The 21,291-nt window shown below is 43.3% G+C and overlaps 1 protein-coding gene across 7 annotated transcripts in view; it reads left to right on the forward strand.

The window, feature by feature from the left end:
- The window catches only part of GRM1 (glutamate metabotropic receptor 1), a 348,420-nt gene that overhangs the window by 215,794 nt on the left and 111,335 nt on the right, over window positions 1-21,291 (forward strand). For all 7 annotated transcript variants that reach the window (XM_075126794.1, XM_048844310.2, XM_048844313.2 and 4 more), the window contains exon 8: window positions 2,810-3,740. In XM_075126794.1, the coding sequence (XP_074982895.1) occupies window positions 2,810-3,740 (931 nt within the window). The remainder of the gene's footprint in view (window positions 1-2,809; window positions 3,741-21,291) is intronic.

Below are 21,291 nucleotides of genomic sequence, written 5' to 3' on the forward strand. Positions count from 1 at the left end.
ACTAACCAACTGGTTTTCACCACATATAGTAAATTAACTCTGTAGCCTTTTGCTGTTAATTTCTATATTGGATTTTTTTAAAGCTTGTAAACTTTCAGTTTACTGCATATCTTTTCTGTCTATCTTTGTCTTGCTTTACACAGCTTCTCTATCCTCATCTCCCTCTCATTCAGATGCCAGTCAAAGCCCTTCACTAATGTGAGCAGTTCACGGTTGGGGATGAGTGTTGGGGAATATAGTCAGCCCACAGAGAGCATGTTGTGGGTCTTACAGCTTGTCTGCAGACAGAAATTGCACCAATGTATCTGAACAGGTTTCTATGTCTTACATAAAATAGACTTAAAGCTGTGTGTGTTTAAATGCTATGTTGAATCAGGGCTGAGGCATTGAACATGTTACCTATGCTGGAGGAATAAGAATATGGCTTGGTGTTACTAAATCTAGACTACACATTACATATTAACTCTTCTAGTGCCCATAACAGTGCTGCAATACTGGCATACCAATCCATAAAGGAGCTTTGTTTAATCTTAATCAAAATGGTGCGTTGCTTCTGGCAGTTAATCTATGATAAAAGCAAAATGGTAGCTGATTCTACTTCTGTTTCTCAGTGCTGTTGTGGCAATTGGCAACAGGCTTCCAGGTCTAATTAAAATCTTTATTTTCAATTACATTTCACCCTGAATACGTGGTGAGATGTGCTCCTCACCTCACCTCACCGCATGAGCTTTGGGTACATTTGCTTTTCTTTAAACCAGCTCCTCCAGCTGCAGAAATTAGCATTGCCATTGCTGCTGTTATAGGCAGTGCGGATAGTGCCACCTGTGTTTAAGGCTGCCCAATGCTTTCAACTATAAGCCCCTCTTTTCTGTTGCTTATCAATTTGCCAAATGTTAACTATTCAGGCTGAAATTGTCCATGCCACGTGTCTGCCTCAGACTGAAGTATTTTGCTTTGGTCTGTATTTTTTGGAAAATTTCAGCAAATATGGTTCAGCTGTTTCTCAAAATGAGGTTAGGGAAAATATGTTGGTTTGGCCATGTTAAAACATGCTTAAATCCATGTCACTGACACCCTCCCCTCCACGTTTTGGAGCAGGGACTTGAAATTTGGTAGCGGTGGCAGCTGATACCTTTTCCCATCCACCTAAATTTGGTCACGTTATGAGTCTCTGGAAATCTCAGTGCGCACATGCTCAGTAGAGACCTCTCCAAAGATTCCATCTGTACCGAACATGCTCCATCCCAGGGCTTCAGGGGTTGAGAGGGACTTTTCCTGACAGCTCCTCACAGCACCCAGGGGCCAGTGCAGTGCTAGACACCAAAACTGAGAGCTGCGAGGCTCTCTCTCCTGTGCAACCAATGCTTCCTTTGCTGGTCCCCAAGCAGGGAGGAGGAGAAAGAAAAACAACTCAACTTGATTGCACAACTGTGAGGAGCTGGGTTAGGGAGTGGGAGCACAACTTGGATGAGAGGGTCAGGGTGCAAGTGGGGTTAGGATGAGGAGCCAGGTTGCATGGAGGGAGGCACTGGGATGTGAAGCTTGAGGGGAGGATTAGGGACTGGGACAAAGAGCCACTGGAGAGTAGGAGTGGGAAATGGAATATGGACACAGATATGAGTGGGGTGGGGGCAAGCAAAAGACTGTTAAGAGGAATTGAGGTGGACAGGGAGGACTGGAACTGAAAAGAGGACAGGCTGGAGGGGCCAGCTTGTCAAAATGAAGGTTGCCTGCTGTAATTCTGGCACTTCCTGTCTTTTAAGTGTTTGACTTTTCAGCCTTAACATTCTTTTAATTTAATTATAGTTTTTAGTGTATAATTTATACTGTGGTAGCACCTAGAGGCCAACTAGGTCAGTAGCCACAAAGTTTCCTTTAACTTTGGCTTGTAAAAATCTTATCCAAAGTAAGCCCCATTTCTTATAGCTACTTCTATTTTACTAGGAATAGGTGATATCCTTCATGCCTAGTTTCAGATACACGCATACATTGTGGATTTGACTTTGATGTCATTGAATTCCTGTTATAGTTAGAGGAGACTGTGTGAAGGAGTATAAAGAGAAAAAATCTAATGAAAACATAGAGAGAAAATGGAGCCAAGATCTGGAAAAGTGTAAAAACACAAGAAGCAATAAGACAAACAAACATTTTAATGAAAATATGCATATATGTCATACATATATATACAGACATGGTTACATATCTATCTATCTATCATATAGGGGTATCCAGTTGTTCCAGTCTAGCTTTTAGTGGGGTTTCTATCCCAGATAAATAGGCTTGCCTCTATTTTTTCTTATAAAATCACCCCTTGAAAAATACGTGAGTTTAAATTACATTAGTTTTGCAAACACACAAAATAGTTTGCAAAGTTTGAAAGCCTTGAACTTCCCATGCGATCTGCCGATCCCTGCCCAAAACTGATGATAACCAGCACTTCACTGTTGTTTTAGTTAGGGTGAGGGTGCTGGTCTTAGCAGCAAGAACTTGTTCACAACTCTGCCTCTCAATTGTTCCGTCCCCCTGGGAAAGTCAATTAAACAAAAATTGTAAAAACAGTCCACTGATTCTGGACTTTCTGTTTTTGGGTGTCCAGTGCAATAAGGACACCTCAAATGAATGGATGCTTTTTAATTTATTTAATCTTAACCTTTCTGTGCTTTAGATAAGTCATCTGTAAAATGAGTATAATAATCCATTCCACACCAGCTTACACTGATGTTTGTATTTTAGTTTGGGATTCAGAAAAGCAGTTTATCCTTCTCACAGGTACCTTTCTAACACTTTGTTTCTTTTCTATATACTGCAGGCTGTGAACCCATCACTGTAAAGTATCTCCAGTGGAGCAATATAGAGTCTATAGTGGCTGTGGTCTTCTCCTGCCTGGGGATTCTGGTCACCATGTTTGTCACCCTTATTTTTGTGCTCTACAGGGACACCCCTGTTGTCAAATCCTCCAGCCGGGAGCTCTGCTACATTATACTTGCTGGCATCTTTCTGGGTTATATCTGCCCCTTCACCCTTATAGCTAAGCCCACCGTCATTTCCTGCTACCTCCAGCGCCTTCTGGTGGGCCTCTCCTCTGCCATGTGCTACTCTGCCCTTGTGACCAAAACCAACCGCATTGCACGCATCCTGGCGGGGAGCAAGAAGAAGATTTGTACCCGCAAGCCACACTTCATGAGTGCTTGGGCACAGGTGGTCATCGCCTCCATTTTGATCAGTGTGCAGCTCACACTGGTGGTCACACTGATCATCATGGAGCCCCCTATGCCAATTCTCTCCTACCCCAGCATCAAGGAAGTCTTCCTGATCTGCAACACCAGCAACCTGGGTGTGGTGGCCCCAGTGGGCTACAATGGACTCCTTATTATGAGCTGCACTTATTATGCCTTCAAGACTCGCAATGTGCCCGCCAATTTTAATGAGGCCAAGTACATTGCCTTCACCATGTACACCACCTGTATCATCTGGCTGGCCTTTGTGCCCATTTATTTTGGGAGCAACTACAAGATCATCACCACCTGCTTTGCAGTGAGCCTCAGTGTGACAGTGGCCCTGGGGTGCATGTTCACTCCCAAGATGTACATCATCATCGCCAAGCCCGAGAGGAATGTCCGCAGTGCCTTCACCACCTCGGATGTGGTGCGTATGCACGTTGGGGATGGCAAGGCTCCTTGTAGGTCCAACACATTCCTCAGCATATTCCGAAGAAAGAAGCCGGGTGCTGGAAATCCAAAGTGAGTAATTGGTTGTGTGTACGTACATGTCTGTCTGTCTCTTTTGCCTGTTCTCTTTCGACCTACAGTAGATTGTTGTATTTGTAATAAGGTATGTAATGCTATTTCATCTTTTCTGTGGTAATGAGGGTAGGGCTGGGGTAGATCTAGAATAGTCAGCTACCCTATCAGGTTCTCCATTGTGAAGGTAGCTTTGAGGTAATTCCCCTTTGGTGCAGGTCATTCTGCAGAAGAGTAACCAAAGCTCTCTCTTTCAGCTTCTCATCTTTCAGTGCATGCCCATTTGAAGTGCATTGCATTATTGCCCAAACTGAGGTGCAAGTGTATTTCCCCCACCCCCACCCAAAAAGTGGACCAGAAATCTGTGGGTGACTGATTATCAATCACGCATATCTGTCAAATGGCCACTGGAGTCTGTACGTGAAAGTACAGGGTCTTTCATTCATTCACAGGGTAGCTTTTTGTGAAACTCTGTTCGTGATTGTCATCAAACTGCACTCCCCCCGCCCCGATTGTGTGTTCTTTATTTAATTTAATTGTGAGCAATATTTTTTTTAATAATTGGCACTGTTAGTTTGAGTAGTCTTTGTTCCCAGTGGTAGAGTTTGCTTCAGAGGATTGAATGATCATGATGACAGTTCTGCATTTGTAACCTGCTTGAATATATATAACTAAGCCATAGGACAGAAAAAGAGAGAGAGAGAGAGAGAAATGTCATTTCAAGCAACGACTCCCTGTGAGTAGCTGTCTGAACATTAGCATACTTTATTTTCCTATTTCTTTAATAGTACCATAGGTCTGTAAAGAAGCATCAGAGTACTAGACACAAGCTGAGAGCACTGGTATCGGAGTTGTGATCAAAATGTAAAAAAATAGGAACCAAAGGAGGTGGAGTCCACATTTCAGAGCTCTTTAGTAGCATCAAAATTCAGTTAAGTTCAATCCATTTGTCTATGCTGAATCGTCAATAGTTTGTTGAAGTCCTTCATGTTGGTTTCACTTCATTTTGCACAGGAGCCATTTTCATATCTCTCTGAGATGCAAGGGGGATACAACTAAGATGACATAAAACCCTTGCTGTGATCAATTTTGCTTTCCTACTACATTACTCTTTAATTTATCAGAATGCCGGGGGTGGAATAAAAGGCAAGCATAAACAGTGGGAATACACAACTCAGTCAAGGAGGAAGTAATAGGAGTACACACACCAAGTCCTAAGCTGATGCAAAGAAAGAACTATGAATAGCAGTACATATCTGAGAGACCATCTTTGAGTGAAATATGTTCTGGATGGTAATATAGTATCAAAATATTGACCATTGTAAGTCGTAGACTTGTGTTCCTTGAAGATAGGTAGATATGGTGATCCAACTTCCACTGATTCAGTGGAAGATATATTGGGCCTTAGATCTCTCCAAGAGAACAGTTTATTTCATTTGTTGGCTCTACTATCTAATCTTTGGCTCAGGCTGCCAGAAGAGGCCTATTGTGTGTTTTGCACCATGAACAAGCTTAGCAATTTAGTTCTTTATTGTGCTTAGTTGACCTTTTTTCTAGCTGAATAGAATAGTTGAATCTGCTGAGACTTTATAGTTTTAAAGGAGGGAGAAGAAATTTATATTTTGAACAGAATTATATTCACAGTTTATGAAGTAAATTTAGAACAAAGCATATAATACAAGATCATTTCTCCTCATTAGAAAACAGCTTTCTGAACTGCATTTGTACTTTATAAAAATGATAGAAAACTCAGCTAAGCTCTACCAATTTTGTTTGTTGCATATATTTTAATAAGTATCTCTTGACATTTAGTTCCTTTCTACCCAGCATGTGTTTAGTTGTATTGAACAAAAAGTCTTCATAGCACTTTTAAACTGTGTTCTGAACTAAATGTTCATTAATCGTTAATATGCCTTCTGTATTTTGTGGGTTGTTAGGTTTCTGGATCTTTTACACACCAGAATTCAACCTCTTGATTGGCTGCTGTTGTCTGCTTCATTTATGTTAGCACAGAAGAGGGAGTATTACAGGCTTTCTTGCAGAGAGAGAAACTTCTGCAGACCTCTGTCTCCAAATACAGGACATAATAGCGTTGCATACAAGAAGGTTTTGGTAGCGAGAAGATGGGGCATCATAGACGGTAGCCTCAGGATTATGGAGGCTGCTCAAGCCCCCAGTAGGATCCATTTTCAAAGCTTGCAGGGACAGTGGGGAGAAGATGTAGGCAGACACTGAGATTGCTGCTGATGAAATCCAGGAGGGAAGAAGCTGAATTTGCTGAAGGCTTTGAATCTGAAATCTAGCTTGAAAAAATGTTTGAAATATAAATGCAGTGTACAAGCATATTTAATGCCCAAAGGAATTGCACCCTGGCTTCCTTCCAGCTCTTCTGTTTGCCTTTCCAATTTCAGGGTTTTATTTTCAGCTTTTCCCCTCTTTGCTCTGGTGTGCAGACCCTTTTCTATTGGTCATGTTACTCTGCTTCTTGATGCTGTACATGCCTTTCTTGGGAGGCCATGCTTGCTGCTTAGAAATGGTGAGCTGCACTCTTTCTGAGGGATTTTTATCCCAGTTTCTTTCCACAGTCTTTCTTCTTGTTTACTTGTTGTCTCCCCTGTTCCCCATTTGTTTTCAGCCTTCTGTTTTTTCTCATTGTCTTTTCCCGCTACTAATCCAATCAGGTCCAATTCCCTTACACCTCTTAGGATTTGTCCACACATAGAATTTACACTGGTTTAACTTAAATTGGCTTTAAAACAATTTAGTCAAATTGATGCAAGTTTACCTTTGAAAACACTTACGCTGGTGTAAAACTGATTATAATTTACGGGTGCAAGTTAAACTGATATAAGCCAGGTTAAACCAAGGTTTCCACACCACATAGGGGAAAACATCACTGACAACCAGATGTTACAGCTGAATTGAGCTCTCCAGGGCAAATTGCATAATAATGATCTTCATCTTCTTCATCAAAAAATAAAGGCATATTGCCTTCGCTAATTTCACCTGAGCTGTCTGCTTCTGATGGATTACAACATGGGATCTGGAGGAGATGAGCACTGTCTCTCCCTGGCTGAGTTTAGCCTATTGGCTCTCGCTGAAGTTCAGGAGGTGTTGAGAGTAGAGTTGACTGGGAACTTTTCATCAAAATGAAAAGCGTATTCAGAAAATGCTGTTTCACCAAAATCTAAACTTTTGGCAGAAACAGATCTGGTTTTGATAGGAAGGCTTCTCAGGCGCAGGATGGAATGGGGGAAGGGGAGAGAATGTTCCCTCTGGACAGATTGCTGCTGTGTTTGGGTCCCAACATGGTGGACCTGTGGGTTTTTAAGTTTTGTAAATCTGAGCAAAGCCCTGGGAGACTCTCTGGCTTTGGTTATCTAGGCAGGCTTTCGGGATGCAGATCCTCTATCTAGCACCTTCTTATCAGAGCTGATGTGAGCCACCTGCCTAGGACCTCTGGCTAGTGGTGGCTCCCCCAGACTCTTCAGTTGCTTAAGCACATCCTTTTCCAGACCTCCAACCTTTTAGGCACTGTGGTGTACTGTTCATCTCTCCAGGGACAGGTGATAGTTGATGCACATAGCATGCAGACTTTGCCAAAGGCTCCAAAACCACTTAGATATGTGGCAATTCTCCCCAAAGGGCCATATTTTTGGAGTTTAATATACCCACCCTACACACACCCTAACCATTTGAAAACTTATTTTATGTACATTTAGATGAGGTATAATGCAGTGCCATAAATCCATAGGTGAGGTGAAACAATGGTACCCAAAATGAAAGTCATTTTTGCACAGTTCCAGAAACATTGCTGACTGAGACTATATTTTTTGCTTTTTAAGTTCACTTCAACCCCTTCATATGATGGTTATTGGTGAAAGTTACCAAACAACAATGTATTCAAAGATTTTTATTCATTTTGCATGAGCGGGTATTTTTTCCCCCAGAAATGATGAAGCTGTTTAGCATGTGGCAGAAATGGCAAATATCAACATTTTCCAAAATACTAAGATGAAGTGTCTTCACATTGCATATTCTTAATTGTCAAAGTATCTCACTAGTTATTATAATAGTTCTCTATTTTCAGCTGAAATTTGCTGATCAGATCAGTCTCACACTGAAGGTTGTGCATTAGTAGCAGTAGATTGTGTGCTCATAATTTGTACTGCAAGGCGATAGATATAAATGTATGTGAATTCCTAATGTAATGCTTCTCCATAAGGTTTTGTACATGCAGTGTAGCATCTAGTCTACCTAGTGAAAGGTTTTAAGTTGTAATTACCTAGGCATGCACTACCAGTACCTTTGAAATATTCTAGAAACTAGCTTTTTAATTCAGTGACCCTTATGCACAGATCCATATTAGTGTTAGAGATGACACTACACAGCTTCATATTATGTACATACAAAAACTGTGAGAGAAGGAAGTGGCCTAACAAGAAGTAGTTAAGACAAAGTACACAAACATGTTCTTGCCTCTGCACTAAAAAGGGATTAGGAGCATGTTACAGCTCTCACCAACCATGTCATCAATAATATGGCAAACCCACCTGACCGTGAATCACAATCAGAGGTGCTTATCAACATACCTACTAGACTATGTGTAACGTCAGGTGTCTTTACTGAAAATAGATGTTGTTGAAGAAGAAATGGAGAGATTTATGAGAGGTGCATTTGATTCTGATGGGACATGTAGCATCTTCAGCCCAGTCAAGAAATCTGGCATCAAAACCTTTGTTGACATGGCCAAGATGATCAAATTTAAGGAAGGGACAATCACAGCAGCTATCAATCCAGAAAATGTTTTCCACAGAGCCCTGGATTTAGCACGATGCAGAGGTAATATTCCAGTTGCAACTGTTCTTAGTCATCCTATAGGACCTGTGCTTGTGTCCCTCTTCCATGCTGATGGAACAATGAGAAGAACAGACAGAGCAGAATTCAGGCATCAGCTGGAAACTCAAGCTGAAAGAATCCTCGAGTTATGAGCATGCAACAAAGAAACCACAGTGTACATCAGGGATGCCATGACTGTTATATGTATGATGGCTGGAGACAAATTCCTCACATTCGATGAATTGGCTGCTGAGTACTTGAGGCAGATCTTAAAAGGATTTGACAAAGTCAATTCTGTAATCAAAGTTTTTGACAGGAACAACAACGAGAACTCTGTGAAAACTACAGAAAGACAGTGATGGACAGGATCTAAGGCTGAATGCAAGAAATACCAGGTGGCTAGTAGATGCCCTGTGCCTCCATGGGAAAAGTTTCTAACATGGCATCCAACAAGCAGTCACTTATAAAATTCTTCTCTGAATATATGGTTGAAAATGCCCCTGAGAGCGTCCAACACAGACACTCCTTGCTGGAGGCTTTTCCAGTGGCGAAATAAGAAAGTCCATCACCAGTAGAGGTGCTGAAGAAGTCCAAGGCTTGTACAGTACACAAAGATGTTTCTGCATGCTGTATGTGCCAGTATGGCTTTGGGTCTCTTGCTATCAAAAGAACAAAAGTAACTAGGTTGACCAATACAGATGTTTTGATCCTTGTTGTTCATTACTTTCCAAAAATGAAACACACAGATGACATGTGGATTGAAACAGTCATCAATTCCCGCAGAAGCGTCGCTTCATACCTGTGCATGCAATTTATGATGCACTCCTGACTTCTGTAGCATACTTCCTGATGTACATACATTAACATGGAATTATTCTGTGTCATCCCTATTTGGCATAGGGGAAAAAAATCTCTGTTTAAAGTCAAACCAAAAGGAGCTTACCATTTCAGAGATCTTCCCAAATTGGGAGAGAGTGATGGACAAGCTGCAGTTTCTGCAGCAAGGAAGTTGGGAGAGAAAGTGAGAGACAAAAGGAAACCCACAGAGACCTGAATTGCTTGTGCCTCAATCTAACCATCAAAAAGGACAAGGCACTGGCCAAAATCCCAAGTGAGAACAGTTTTGAAGAGCATATCAGAAGAGCCTCTTGGAAAACAAAGATTTGGATGTCTTTGCACATAGGTAAACCAGATATTGGATCACCATTACAATCTGGATGGAAAAAATGCAGATGATGAACTGTATACTTCAAGGGACCAAAGGCATCTGAACTTCTATGAGACCTTATTTGTTCCTGTACCAGTAGGGTTCACTACACAATCAACTGTGTCTGTAGTCAGAACAATCTTCCCTGCACAGAACTATGTACATGCCAAGACAATGAAGACTGTGGTAACCCATGTGTTATTGAGAGAGATCATAATGATGAACAAGATGATCATTACTACCAAGGTCTTGACTACCAAGATCACCAGCGCTATTACATTTCAATGACACCTGTAGAAATTTATTGTTAAATTTTTGTTTTGCCCTTTATATTGTTGTTGTGATGGCTCTGAGGATAGGTCCATCAATGGCTATTAGCCAACATGTTCAGGCATGCAACCTCATTCTCCAGATGTCCCTAAACCTCCAACTTCTGGAAGCTGGGACTAGACGACATGGGATGGATCACTCAAAATTTGCCCTATTCTATTCATTCCCTTTGAAGCATCTGGTACTGGCCACTGTCAGAAGACAGGATATTGTGCTAGATGGGCCATGGGTCTGACCCAGTATGGCCATTCTTACGAGATCACAAAGAAATACAGTTGTATGTCTTGAAATAATATATAGAGTCATTAAACTAACAGAAAAGAATGCAATATTTCAAACTGGTCATTTTAACGTGTTGATGTTGTCAGTTTATCCCTGTTTCTATGGTAACAGCACCACTTGATAGCTCCACATCATACTTTATCTTAAAATAGACATAAATAAACTTTTTCAAATGATATGTGATGTGCATGTGTGCAGAGAGGGTACATTAAGTTGATCACATCCATGTTGTCTACCACTCACCTAATTTGCTCTTTACTGTAGACAGAACAAGAAATATACAGATCGAGACAAAACAATAAAACACCTATATGAATTTCCCTGCTTCATTTTTCTTACTACTCTTGAGCATTCTTTTGGCTTAGGTCAGAGTCCTATAAGAAGTCCATGATGTCCCCCACACACACTATATGATTCAGAGGAGAATCCATGTGTATCTCCTCTACAGCCTGCTTCTTTCTTCCTCAGGAGATCCTGCAGTTAAAAAGGATTCATCTGCCACAAAAGTATGGTCCTCTCTCCTTCCAAGGCTTCCTTTTGTCTCTGTGAATCCCTCTCCATTTAAAATTCCACCACTAATGCCTTGTTTTTTTTCTGCTTCTGGGGAAATTCCTTTCCTCTGAACCCCAGCACCCCCATGCAGAGAAGTTTGAGAAAACTCACTTTATGTAGGATGCAGTCACACCTTTGTTCTCCCCAGGTAATATCTATTCATGTGTTGATAGTCTTCAATGACCAACCTATTCATAAGTAGACATATAGGCAACACTCTCCTGTCTGTTAGCACAAGAAGCATGAGGCAACACATAGTATAATCGTAAGGCTGCATATAATCCATAAAACCAAACTGGAATTCATAAATTGTCCATAGACAGATTTCCAAGATCATCACTGCATGTGTGAGAAAGCATTTTGCCCTAAGATAGCCCAATGGTTAGGATTTGGGAATCCTGGGTTCAAGTCCCTGATCCAAATCCCAGGTAAGTGGCTCTAACCATTGGCTGTTGTGGCGTGAGTCTGTATCCCTCTGGTTTTGAACAATAATTCCATCCTGGATCTCAGAAACCTTCCCAACTAAAATTTCATCAGAACTAATAGAGGCATTTTAAGAAGGGGGATCTACATGATTCAGAGCAGATGCTTGAACCTGGTTCTCCCTTATCCCAGCTGAGCGCTTTAACCCCAGGCTGCTGGCTGTTTCTGGGGTGGGCTGTATTGCATCAGAACAGAACCAAATGTCAAAACTTGATTTTTTTTGTGAAACAGAATTCTTGTTTTCCAGCCAGCCCTATTTGGGAGCACTTCACTGCACAACCTTCATTTCGATGTTTGTCCTTCCTAGCTGGTAAAGACCAGCAGAGAAGAATTGGTCCATTGCTGACGAAGATGGTCAGAGCTTTTTGTAGGCTGACAACTTGCCCTCCCTTTCTTTAGAGGTTGTGAGGCTGTAGCTCAGGAACTCATCAGTTGACACTGACAATCTGGCTAGCCACCATCTAATAGCCAATGTCCCTTTTTTGGTTGGGATTATAGAGAAGGTTATGGGGAGACAGCTCACAGAGCACAGGTCCTAGATGGTTCACAAGTCCTTCACCCTTGTCACTCCAGATACAGACATGGGTACAGAACAGACTGCACTCCTCTGGGCAGTGAAAGAAGATTGGGTGTCCATGCTAGGACAGATAGAATTATCAGCTGCCTTGATACCATTGATTGTGGCATCTTTATTGACTCACAAGTGGATGGGAGTAATCTTGGGCTGACTCTGTGGCCTCCCTGATGAGCATACCGAAGGATGGTGTTAGTTTGTTGTTTATCATCCCCAAGGATGCTAACATGTAGGATCCTACACAGTTCCATCTTGTCCCTGCTCTGTTCAGACCACACCTGGGGCTATTGGGAGGCTGAGTGAGGAGGCATTGGCTTTAGGATTTTCACTATGCCAATGACACCCCACTCTGGATATTTATCTCATCCAACCCAAGAGTTGCCTGATTGAGACTGAGACACGGTTGACAGCTGTTGTCCGATGCTCAATCCAGATAAGACTGAGATAATATGGACAGGTTGGGGAGAACAACTGGGAGATATGGCTAAGATCGCACCTGCTTCTTATATTGAGGATGTGCATGACCTTTTATTTTTGAGTCTGGGGATATTATGGGATCCCAGCTGGTATTAGATAATTGTATAGCAGTTGTTTCTAGGAAGGCCATCTCTGTCTGACTGTGAGATTATGCCTTTTTCTTTTGGATATGGGTGTCACCTCAAGATGAGACCATGGCAATGTGATCTGCATTATTTTAAATCAACTCCAAGACTAAAGCGCATGCAGAATGTAGGGGCTTGCTTAGCACGTGGTTTATCTCAGTGGGAGCACACCAGTACTTCATGAACTTCATTGGCTGCCTGTTGATTTCTGGATTATGTTTAATAACCTATAAACCCCCAAATGGTTAGGGACCTACCTACATGAGAAACTGCCTGGAATCCACTAAGTGTAAAAGAGGGGGAACTGCTGACAGGGCCCTTAGCTATGGCGCCTACTAAACTTGCTCCCCACAACCTACTAACCTGTCTCCTCTTCCTCCCCCCACCCCACACACCCCCAACACACTCCCTTTGGCTCAAAATAGACCATGGGGCATGCTGCAAGATCCATCTCTTTACCCAGTATTTTGGGATGGAGACAGAAGCGGTTATTCAATAGGTTTGATTTTGGGTTTGGATTTTGTCTCTGCTTGGTTAGTTTCTAGTTTTGTGGTGAGACATAGCTGCTGCCTCAACCTTCTGGGGTTGATTTTAAATTTATGATAAAGCCCCCAGGATAGGCTCCATTTCTATGCATTGTAAATCATAGTACATAAACATTTAATTTCACAGATAAGATTTAAGCCAAAATCTGAACTATGACTGATTTGAAGGCCAACCATCAAGGAATGCAGTGTGGCCAGGAATCCACAGCAAACAATGGAACAACCTCTCCTGCTGTTTTCCAGCTTTATTTATTTGTAATTGAAACCTCTTCTCCCTCTCTCCCACCTTCTGCTAGGCAGTGTGGTGTTGTTTTTAGTATTTCAATAGTTTGTCTAAAACAACTGCTTTTACTTGTTTTCTTAACATATTGTATTAGTTCCTCACCAGTTACAAAAAGAAAAGGAGTACTTGTGGCACCTTAGAGACTAACCAATTTATTTGAGCATGAGCTTTCGTGAGCTACAGCTCACTTCATCGGATGCATACCGTGGAAACTGCAGCAGACTTTATATACACACAGAGACCATGAAACAATACCTCCTCCCACCCCACTGTCCTGCTGGTAATAGCTTATCTAATATAGCTTAGATGATCACTTTAGATAAGCTATTACCAGCAGGACAGTGGGGTGGGAGGAGGTATTGTTTCATATTCTCTGTGTGTATATAAAGTCTGCTGCAGTTTCCACGGTATGCATCCGATGAAGTGAGCTGTAGCTCACGAAAGCTCATGCTCAAATAAATTGGTTAGTCTCTAAGGTGCCACAAGTACTCCTTTTCTTTTAGTTTTAAATAGATGGATAGTTTGCTTTGTTTTCTAATTTGACTCATTCCCTGGTACCATGTTATCTTCAGCACTGTCTCTTGTCACTCTAAAATTCTGTGTTCAGTGTTTTATTTTATCCATTTCTGTGGCTGCAATATTTGCGAGAAAAGCATCTTGCATTTTCACAAGGATAATTGAAGGTTTAAGTGCCAAATATCTATCCCTGAACAGTGGCACATTTGCTTGCATTGTTAGGCAATTGCTTGAGTTTAAACCATTAATAGTTTTATTTGAACACATTGTCTTTGGCAGGTAATGGCCTTTACCCTTTTCTATCATATGTGTGATCTGAATTTCAAAGAGGGAAATTCAGCAAGCCTGGCTGGGCAATTCAATCCTTGTCAGTGTATTGATTTAAAAGCATTCTTAAAACCCCCATGAGACAGAGAACTACATATTTCCAAAGGGGCCATTATAATTAAAGTGAAAAATAGAAAGAAACACACACTAACACAGTCTGAATCTTAATAATTCAATGACATTCTGTATTGGCCATATGGCAGGATTGTTCATTATATTTGAGCAATGTATTTGTGTCCAATATTGTCTTTTGTAGCTTTGGATTTGCATTTGCTTCAATAGAATTGGATGTAGTGCACCTGGAGAGGGGAACAGAGAAGGGCAGTAGTTATAACCAGGTGATTTATTTCTCTCACACATGTAGTATTCAGTTAAATCACCACAGGTCAGGTATGTCCGGGATATGGAGCAGCGCTCAAAACTCTGGCTGGGCACGTGTAAAATAAATAAAAAGAATAGTCCTTAGACACCATTTAATACCCAAAGGGCTTCCCCTTCCTTTGCCCTGTGGTCTCTAATGCTGATCCTGAGAACTGTTAGGAGCTAGTAAGTGCCAACCTGCGACCCAGTGACCTGCTAGGAGGACTCCAGTTCTGGAACCTGACTGGCAGAATGCTGGGGGTCCTGATTGGTCCACGGCATCTATATAAGCCCAGCACAGGAACAGGAAATTGTCCATGCAACTGGGATCTACCCTGCTTTGGTTTGACTTCTGGCATCCCAGCCCAGCTTGACCCTGGTGTCCAACTTGTGGTTCTGATCTGTGGTTTGTCTTCTGCCTCTGACCTCTGGGTATCCTGACCCGGTCTGACTCTGGTTACTGATTTGTGGTTCTGCTCTCAAGTTTGTCTTCTGCTTCTGGTCTCCTGGTATCCTGACCTGGCACACTTTTGACTCCTGTGCCATGACTGGTGGACCCCCCGGCTCTGATCACTAGGTCTGGCTGCCCATGACCCAGCCGTGACAGTTTGCATGGATCTCTTAGGCACAGGAGTGGGCCTGGTGCCAGCAAAATGGACCTGGCTAACCCTTCAGGAACACTGCGGATGCTCAAGGGGACCACCTGCCTTCAGGCAGACAACAAAGACCAGCAGGCATGGGTCATCCGACTGACCTCAGAGAACCAGCTATTGCAGGGGCAAGTCACCGAGTTCCATGCAGAAAATGCCACATTCCAGACACAGCTCATGCAGCTCTGTTCCCTGATACCTCTGCCAGAACAGTTTGATGGCAATCCCTAGTGATTCCAGGGTTTTATAAATCAGTGCCGCCACCTCTTTATGATGTGTCCTCTGACCTATACTACTGATCATGCAAAGGCGAGCCTGGTCACCAGCATTAGACTGGGTCTCCCCCTTCTTGAAGTGTGACAGTCTGGTACTGTTGAGCTGGAAGGTCTTCCTGCAAGCCATGTCTGTATTATTCAGTGACCTGCACTGAACTTGGATGGCGGAGGCTGCCCTAAGGAAGCTCCGAAAGGGGCAGGGCACAGCAGCCTTCTATGCTGCACAATTCCACCACCTCATGGCTGATGCAAACTGAAATGAGGCAGCAGTACCAAACTGATGTACCAGTTCCAGTGGGTCCTGCAAGAAGAGGTCAAGGATGAATGAGCCCAGGTAGAGATACCTGTGAGTCTGTGTGCCCTCGTGGATCTCACCATCTGTATAGGTTTCAGAGTAACAGCCGTGTTAGTCTGTATTTGCAAAAAGAAAGGGGGTACTTGTGGCACCTTAGAAACTAACCAATTTATTTGAGCATAAGCTTTCGTGAGCTACAGCTCACTTCATCGGATGCATACTGTGGAAAGTGTAGAAGATCTTTTTATACACACAAAGCATGAAAAAATACCTCCCCCCACCCCAAGCTATTACCAGCAGGAGAGTGGGGTGCGGGGAGGTATTTTTTCATGCTTTGTGTGTATAAAAAGATCTTCTACACTTTCCACAGTATGCATCCGATGAAGTGAGCTGTAGCTCACGAAAGCTTATGCTCAAATAAATTGGTTAGTCTCTAAGGTGCCACAAGTACCATCTGTATAGAGAATCAGTTACAGGAATGAAGGGAGGACAAAACCAGGGAACTTGCAATGCTCCAACCCAGGTATTGTGACCTTTTCACCACGCCTCTCCTGAGCCAATGTAGGTGGAGATGGGCCATTGACGGCTCACCCCCAGGGAAAAGAAGCAACAATGCCAGCTTCTGCTGCTTCTACTGCGGTGAGTTAGGTCACTCAATCTCTGCCTCTCCCATACAAATTCCAAGAAGTCAGGGATGAGAGCTCTCCCACACTTTGGTCCTGACTGAAACACATCCAGAACCCTGCCCAAGAGCCCCCCAGTAGCAGGTGCCAGTCCAGTTGCACACCCCTGCAGAATCCCAGCCTATGGGCCCTCATCGACGCAGGTGCAGCTGATTGCTTCATAGATGCAGCAGCAGTCCAGATCCTGCAGATTCCCCTGCAATGAAGGCCCTTCTTGATCTTGTAGAGACTATTGACAGTTCTCCTTTATCTTCTGGTCCTGTAACAGACAAAACAACTCCCCTGGAGGCTATGATTCAGGGACACAGAGAAGTGTGACAATCTGGTGTGATCCATTCTCCACACTTTCCCTGATCTGCAGTATCTCCTGGCTGGCCCTCCACAACCTGCTTGTTTGATGGCATGCACAGGAAATCTTTTCCATCTGAGTTTTGTCAGCAGCACTGCTAGAGATCAGTAGATCCTGACCTGGCATTCAAATCTTGAGAGATTCAAGTGAGGATGATCATCCAGGCAGAACCTTCTATTGCACCTACAGTTGGGCTCCCCTTGATATACAAAGACTATGCTGATGTTTTTAAAAAGAAGAATTTTGTAAAAAACTTGTCTCTATACCAGAACTATGACTGCCCAATAGAGCTGCAGCCAGGAGCCAAAATACCATTTAGACGAATTTATGCCATAACAGAATCTGAGCTGACAGCACTCCCGGAATACCTCCAGGTGAATCTGGTCTGAAGATTTATCCACAAGTCGACCTCACCAGCTGGCACACCAGACCTGTTTGTCAAAAAGAAAAAGCAGTTTCTGACTCTGGGTGTTCTACGGCTCATTGAATCAGATAACTATCAGGAATTGTTACCGGCTACCCCTGATTCCTGACCTGCTGGACCCCATGGGGTCTGCCTGCATCTTCACTGAGTTGGTCCTATGGGGGGTAGGGGCATATAACCTTGTGTGAATTATAGGGGATGAGTGGAAGAATGCCTTCCAGACCCAGTATGGCCATTACCAGATATTTGTAGTGCCTTTTGGGTTGACCAACACTCTAACCACCTCCCAGCATTTTATAAATGATGTGTTCCAAGACCTGTTGGACCAGTACATAGTAGTCTAGCTCGATGACATATTGATCTTCTCTGACTATCCTGAACAGCATACCACTCCCATCCAACCTGTCCTGGAATGCTTGCAGCAGTATGGCCTTTACGCCAAGCTCAAGAAGCGTGCCTTCGATGAGGCTTCCATGGAGTTCTTGGGCTTCATCTTATCCCCAGAAGGAATCCAGACGGACCCACATAAGATCTAAGCCATCCAAGGTTATCTGTCTGACTCCCCACACAGTACATGACCTACAACGCTTCCTGGGGTTTGCCAACTTTCATTAACAATTTATCCTGAATTTTTCCAAATAAATCGAGCCCCTCACTACTGTTCTTCAGGAAAAACACCCAATTCCATTGGTCTCCTGAGGCCCAGCATACATTCAATCAACTGAAACTGGCCTTTACTACAGCACTGATATTGGCTCACTCCAATGTCACATCTGCCTTCACTGTAGAAGTTGATGCCTCCAGCACGGCAATCGGGGCTGTCCTTTCCAGTGAGTTGGTCCCAAATAAATGTTACACCCATGTGCTTATTACTACAGGAAGCTCACTCCTGAAGAAATTATGAAATACTTGACAAGGAAGTCCTGGTGACAAAACCATCTTTGCAGAATGGTGGCACTACCTGGAAGTAATTTGTTACCCAGTCCAGATGTTCACTGACCACAAAAACCTGGAATATCTACATAGAGCAAAAGCCTTAAACTAACGGCAGCTTTGGTGGGCCTTACCTTTTTCATTATTTGATTTCATTATCACCTACCATTCCAGATCCAAAAATGGCAAGGTGGGTGCTCTGTCACAAAGATTCAGTACCACCTCCCAAAACCCCGTCAGGAACCAACCCTCATTCTCAAATCCCGTAACTTTCTCAGTGCAATTCATCACCAAGATATACTCAGATTGATACACTCCACCTCTACCTTAAAAATGCCACCTTATGAACAAGCTATTATTGACAAGCAGCCACATGACTCCCAGGAAGGGATTACATACATAAGGAACCATGTTTATGTGCCCCCAAGACCCTCAAGGATTGCGGTCATGCAACTGTGCCACAATTTTCCCCTAGTAGGACATTTATCTTACTTGAAGACCCAACAACTGATATCCTGCTCCTTATGGTGGCCCCAGATGCACCGAACCATACAGTTGTTCATTGCCTCCTGTGATGCTTGTGCCCACGTCAAGACCTCACACCATGAGCTCTGTAGTCTTCTCCAGCCTTTGGACAGCCCATCTCAACCCTGGGAAGCCACTGCTCTAGATTTTATCATAGAATTATCAGAGTCTAACAAATTTATGACCGTTTTAATGGTAGTGGACCACTTTACCAAAATGGCCCACTTCATCCCTTGCATGGGCCTTCTCTCTGCTGAAAAGACAACCCAGCTTTGGATTAGCCACATAGTCCACCTCCATGGCCTTATAGAGCACATCAACTGCAATTGAGGGTTGCAGTTCATGATCCAATTCTGGCACAAGGCCCTGCACCTGCTGGGAGTCTGCACATGTCTTTCTTCTGCTTTTCCTCCTCCCAGATTCAAAGGGCCAACCAGATTTTCGAGCAGTATCTGCAATGCTACACCAATCATCACCAGTGGTCCTCAATTCTCCTGTATGTGGAATTTGCTTACCAAAAATACAAATCATGCATAGAGGAGTCAGAACCCTTTTTTTTTAAAACCAGTTATGGGTACTATCCCCAATTTTACCCACAATTACCTGCACAATTACCTTGCCCAACCTAGCCACCTCAGAATTGGTGCAGAGGATTTGTTGGGCCCAGGAAGAAGTGAAGGAGCATCTGGAAAAGGGAAAAGCGGACAAAAAGCGGCATGCAGACCAGCATAAACATCAAGGCCCCTCCTATGCAGTAGGACAAAAAGCATGGCTCTCCATGGAGCACCTCTGCACAGACAGACCTGCTCACAAGCTGGACTTTGGTTGCTTGGCCCTTTTAAGATCCTGTGACAGGTTAATTCAGTCACTTTTGAACTCCAACTATACCACTCTCTAAAGATTCACCCTGTGTTTCTGTATCACTTTTGAAACCCTACACAGAAAACCCTTTCCCTCACAGGAAATCACCCTGAAAAGCCTGGTCCCACATTGCCTTGGGGAGGGGCTGATGTCAGGGACCACAGGTTTTGAACCCTGTTGCACAGGACTGTTAGGAACTAGTAAGCTCCACCCAGTGACCTGCTAACAGTTGGTAGGGCAGAAGCTGGACCCCAACAGAGGACTCCAGTCCTGGAACCTGACTGGTAGAATGCTGGGGGTCCTGATTGGTCCACTGCATCTATATAAACCCAGCACAGGAACAGGAGGTTGTCCAGGCACCTGGAATCTACCCTGCTCCTGTTCTCACTCCCCTGGCTTGACTTCCTGGCATTCCAACCCAGTTTGACTCCTGACATCTAACTTGTGATTGTGATCTCCAGTTTGTGTACTGCCTCTGATTCTTGGTATCCCAACCTGGCCTGACTCTGGTTACTGATTTGTGGTTCTGCTCTCAAGTTAGTCTCCTGCTTCTGATCTCCCAGTATCCTAACCCAGCTGACTCTTGACGACTCTGACTGTGGACCCTGGCTGTAATCACTAGGTCTGGCTGCGCATGACTCAGCCGTAACATACACTCAGCCATTTGCTCCTCGTGAGCTTATTAATTTGCTTTATCATGTGAAGGTTCCATACAACTTGCAGGCTACTCAGGCAAATGCTTTTAAACCAACGCCCACACATCTACATACATTCGTGGTCATGTTGCACATGGGAATTTCTTCAGATCTAAGCTAGTTTAACTGTTCAGGTTAGGGTGGCCTCATTTCTAAACAACAACAAAAAGGACACAATGGGTGAGTTTTCCCGTTGACTTCAGTTAAGCAAGGATTTCATCTTTCTCGTTTCTCTCATCCTTATCCTTTTTTCCTACTCCCTTTGCACAGTGTGCAGTATATTATTGAATCATGTCTGCCGTACACCCCACTCCTTTTTCTTGAGCATCTCTTTTCTATCTGCGGGCACTGCCTCAGTTTTCCATTCTTTTGTTTTCTCTCTAACTCTTTCCAGCTCTCTTCTGTCCTCCATTCAGCCAGAGAGTAGTGTGCCTCCTGCTTACTTGTCTATTCCGTAAGAAAGGCCAACAGATCAACGACTGGCATAATCCGTTCCCTTTGGCTGACCTTAGGAATGCACTTGTGAAGCAGGCAATAGCACAACAGCTACACTTATTTGCAACCTCCTTTAAAACAAAACAACACCATTCCCTCACAGTGTAATCCGCTTCTGATGAACCCAAGCCTTGCACTATGGTTTATTTGCATGCTCAGTGGTGTCCCCCAGCTTTATTCCTGAAGGAATCTAGAGCGATAAGGCAGGTGAGGAAATATCTTTCATTGGACAAGACCTTTACTTTGTGGAGCCGAAGCTAAGTGAGGTATCTTATTGCAATTAGAAAAGGGAAAATATCCCCACCCCCCACCCCCCCATTGGCCTTTTGGGCTAGATAAAACAAGAAGTCCATAGAGCGTCTGTGGGTCAGCCATTGAGGCTTGTTTCAGTTGGATTGGGCCCTTTAAGTGAAAGAGCTGTCGTATAAGACCAAAAGTTCTTTTTATTTGTAAGTTATTCCCTTAT

This window comes from Caretta caretta, chromosome 3 (genome assembly GCF_965140235.1).
Source record: "Caretta caretta isolate rCarCar2 chromosome 3, rCarCar1.hap1, whole genome shotgun sequence".
Classification (NCBI taxonomy): domain Eukaryota; kingdom Metazoa; phylum Chordata; order Testudines; family Cheloniidae; genus Caretta; species Caretta caretta.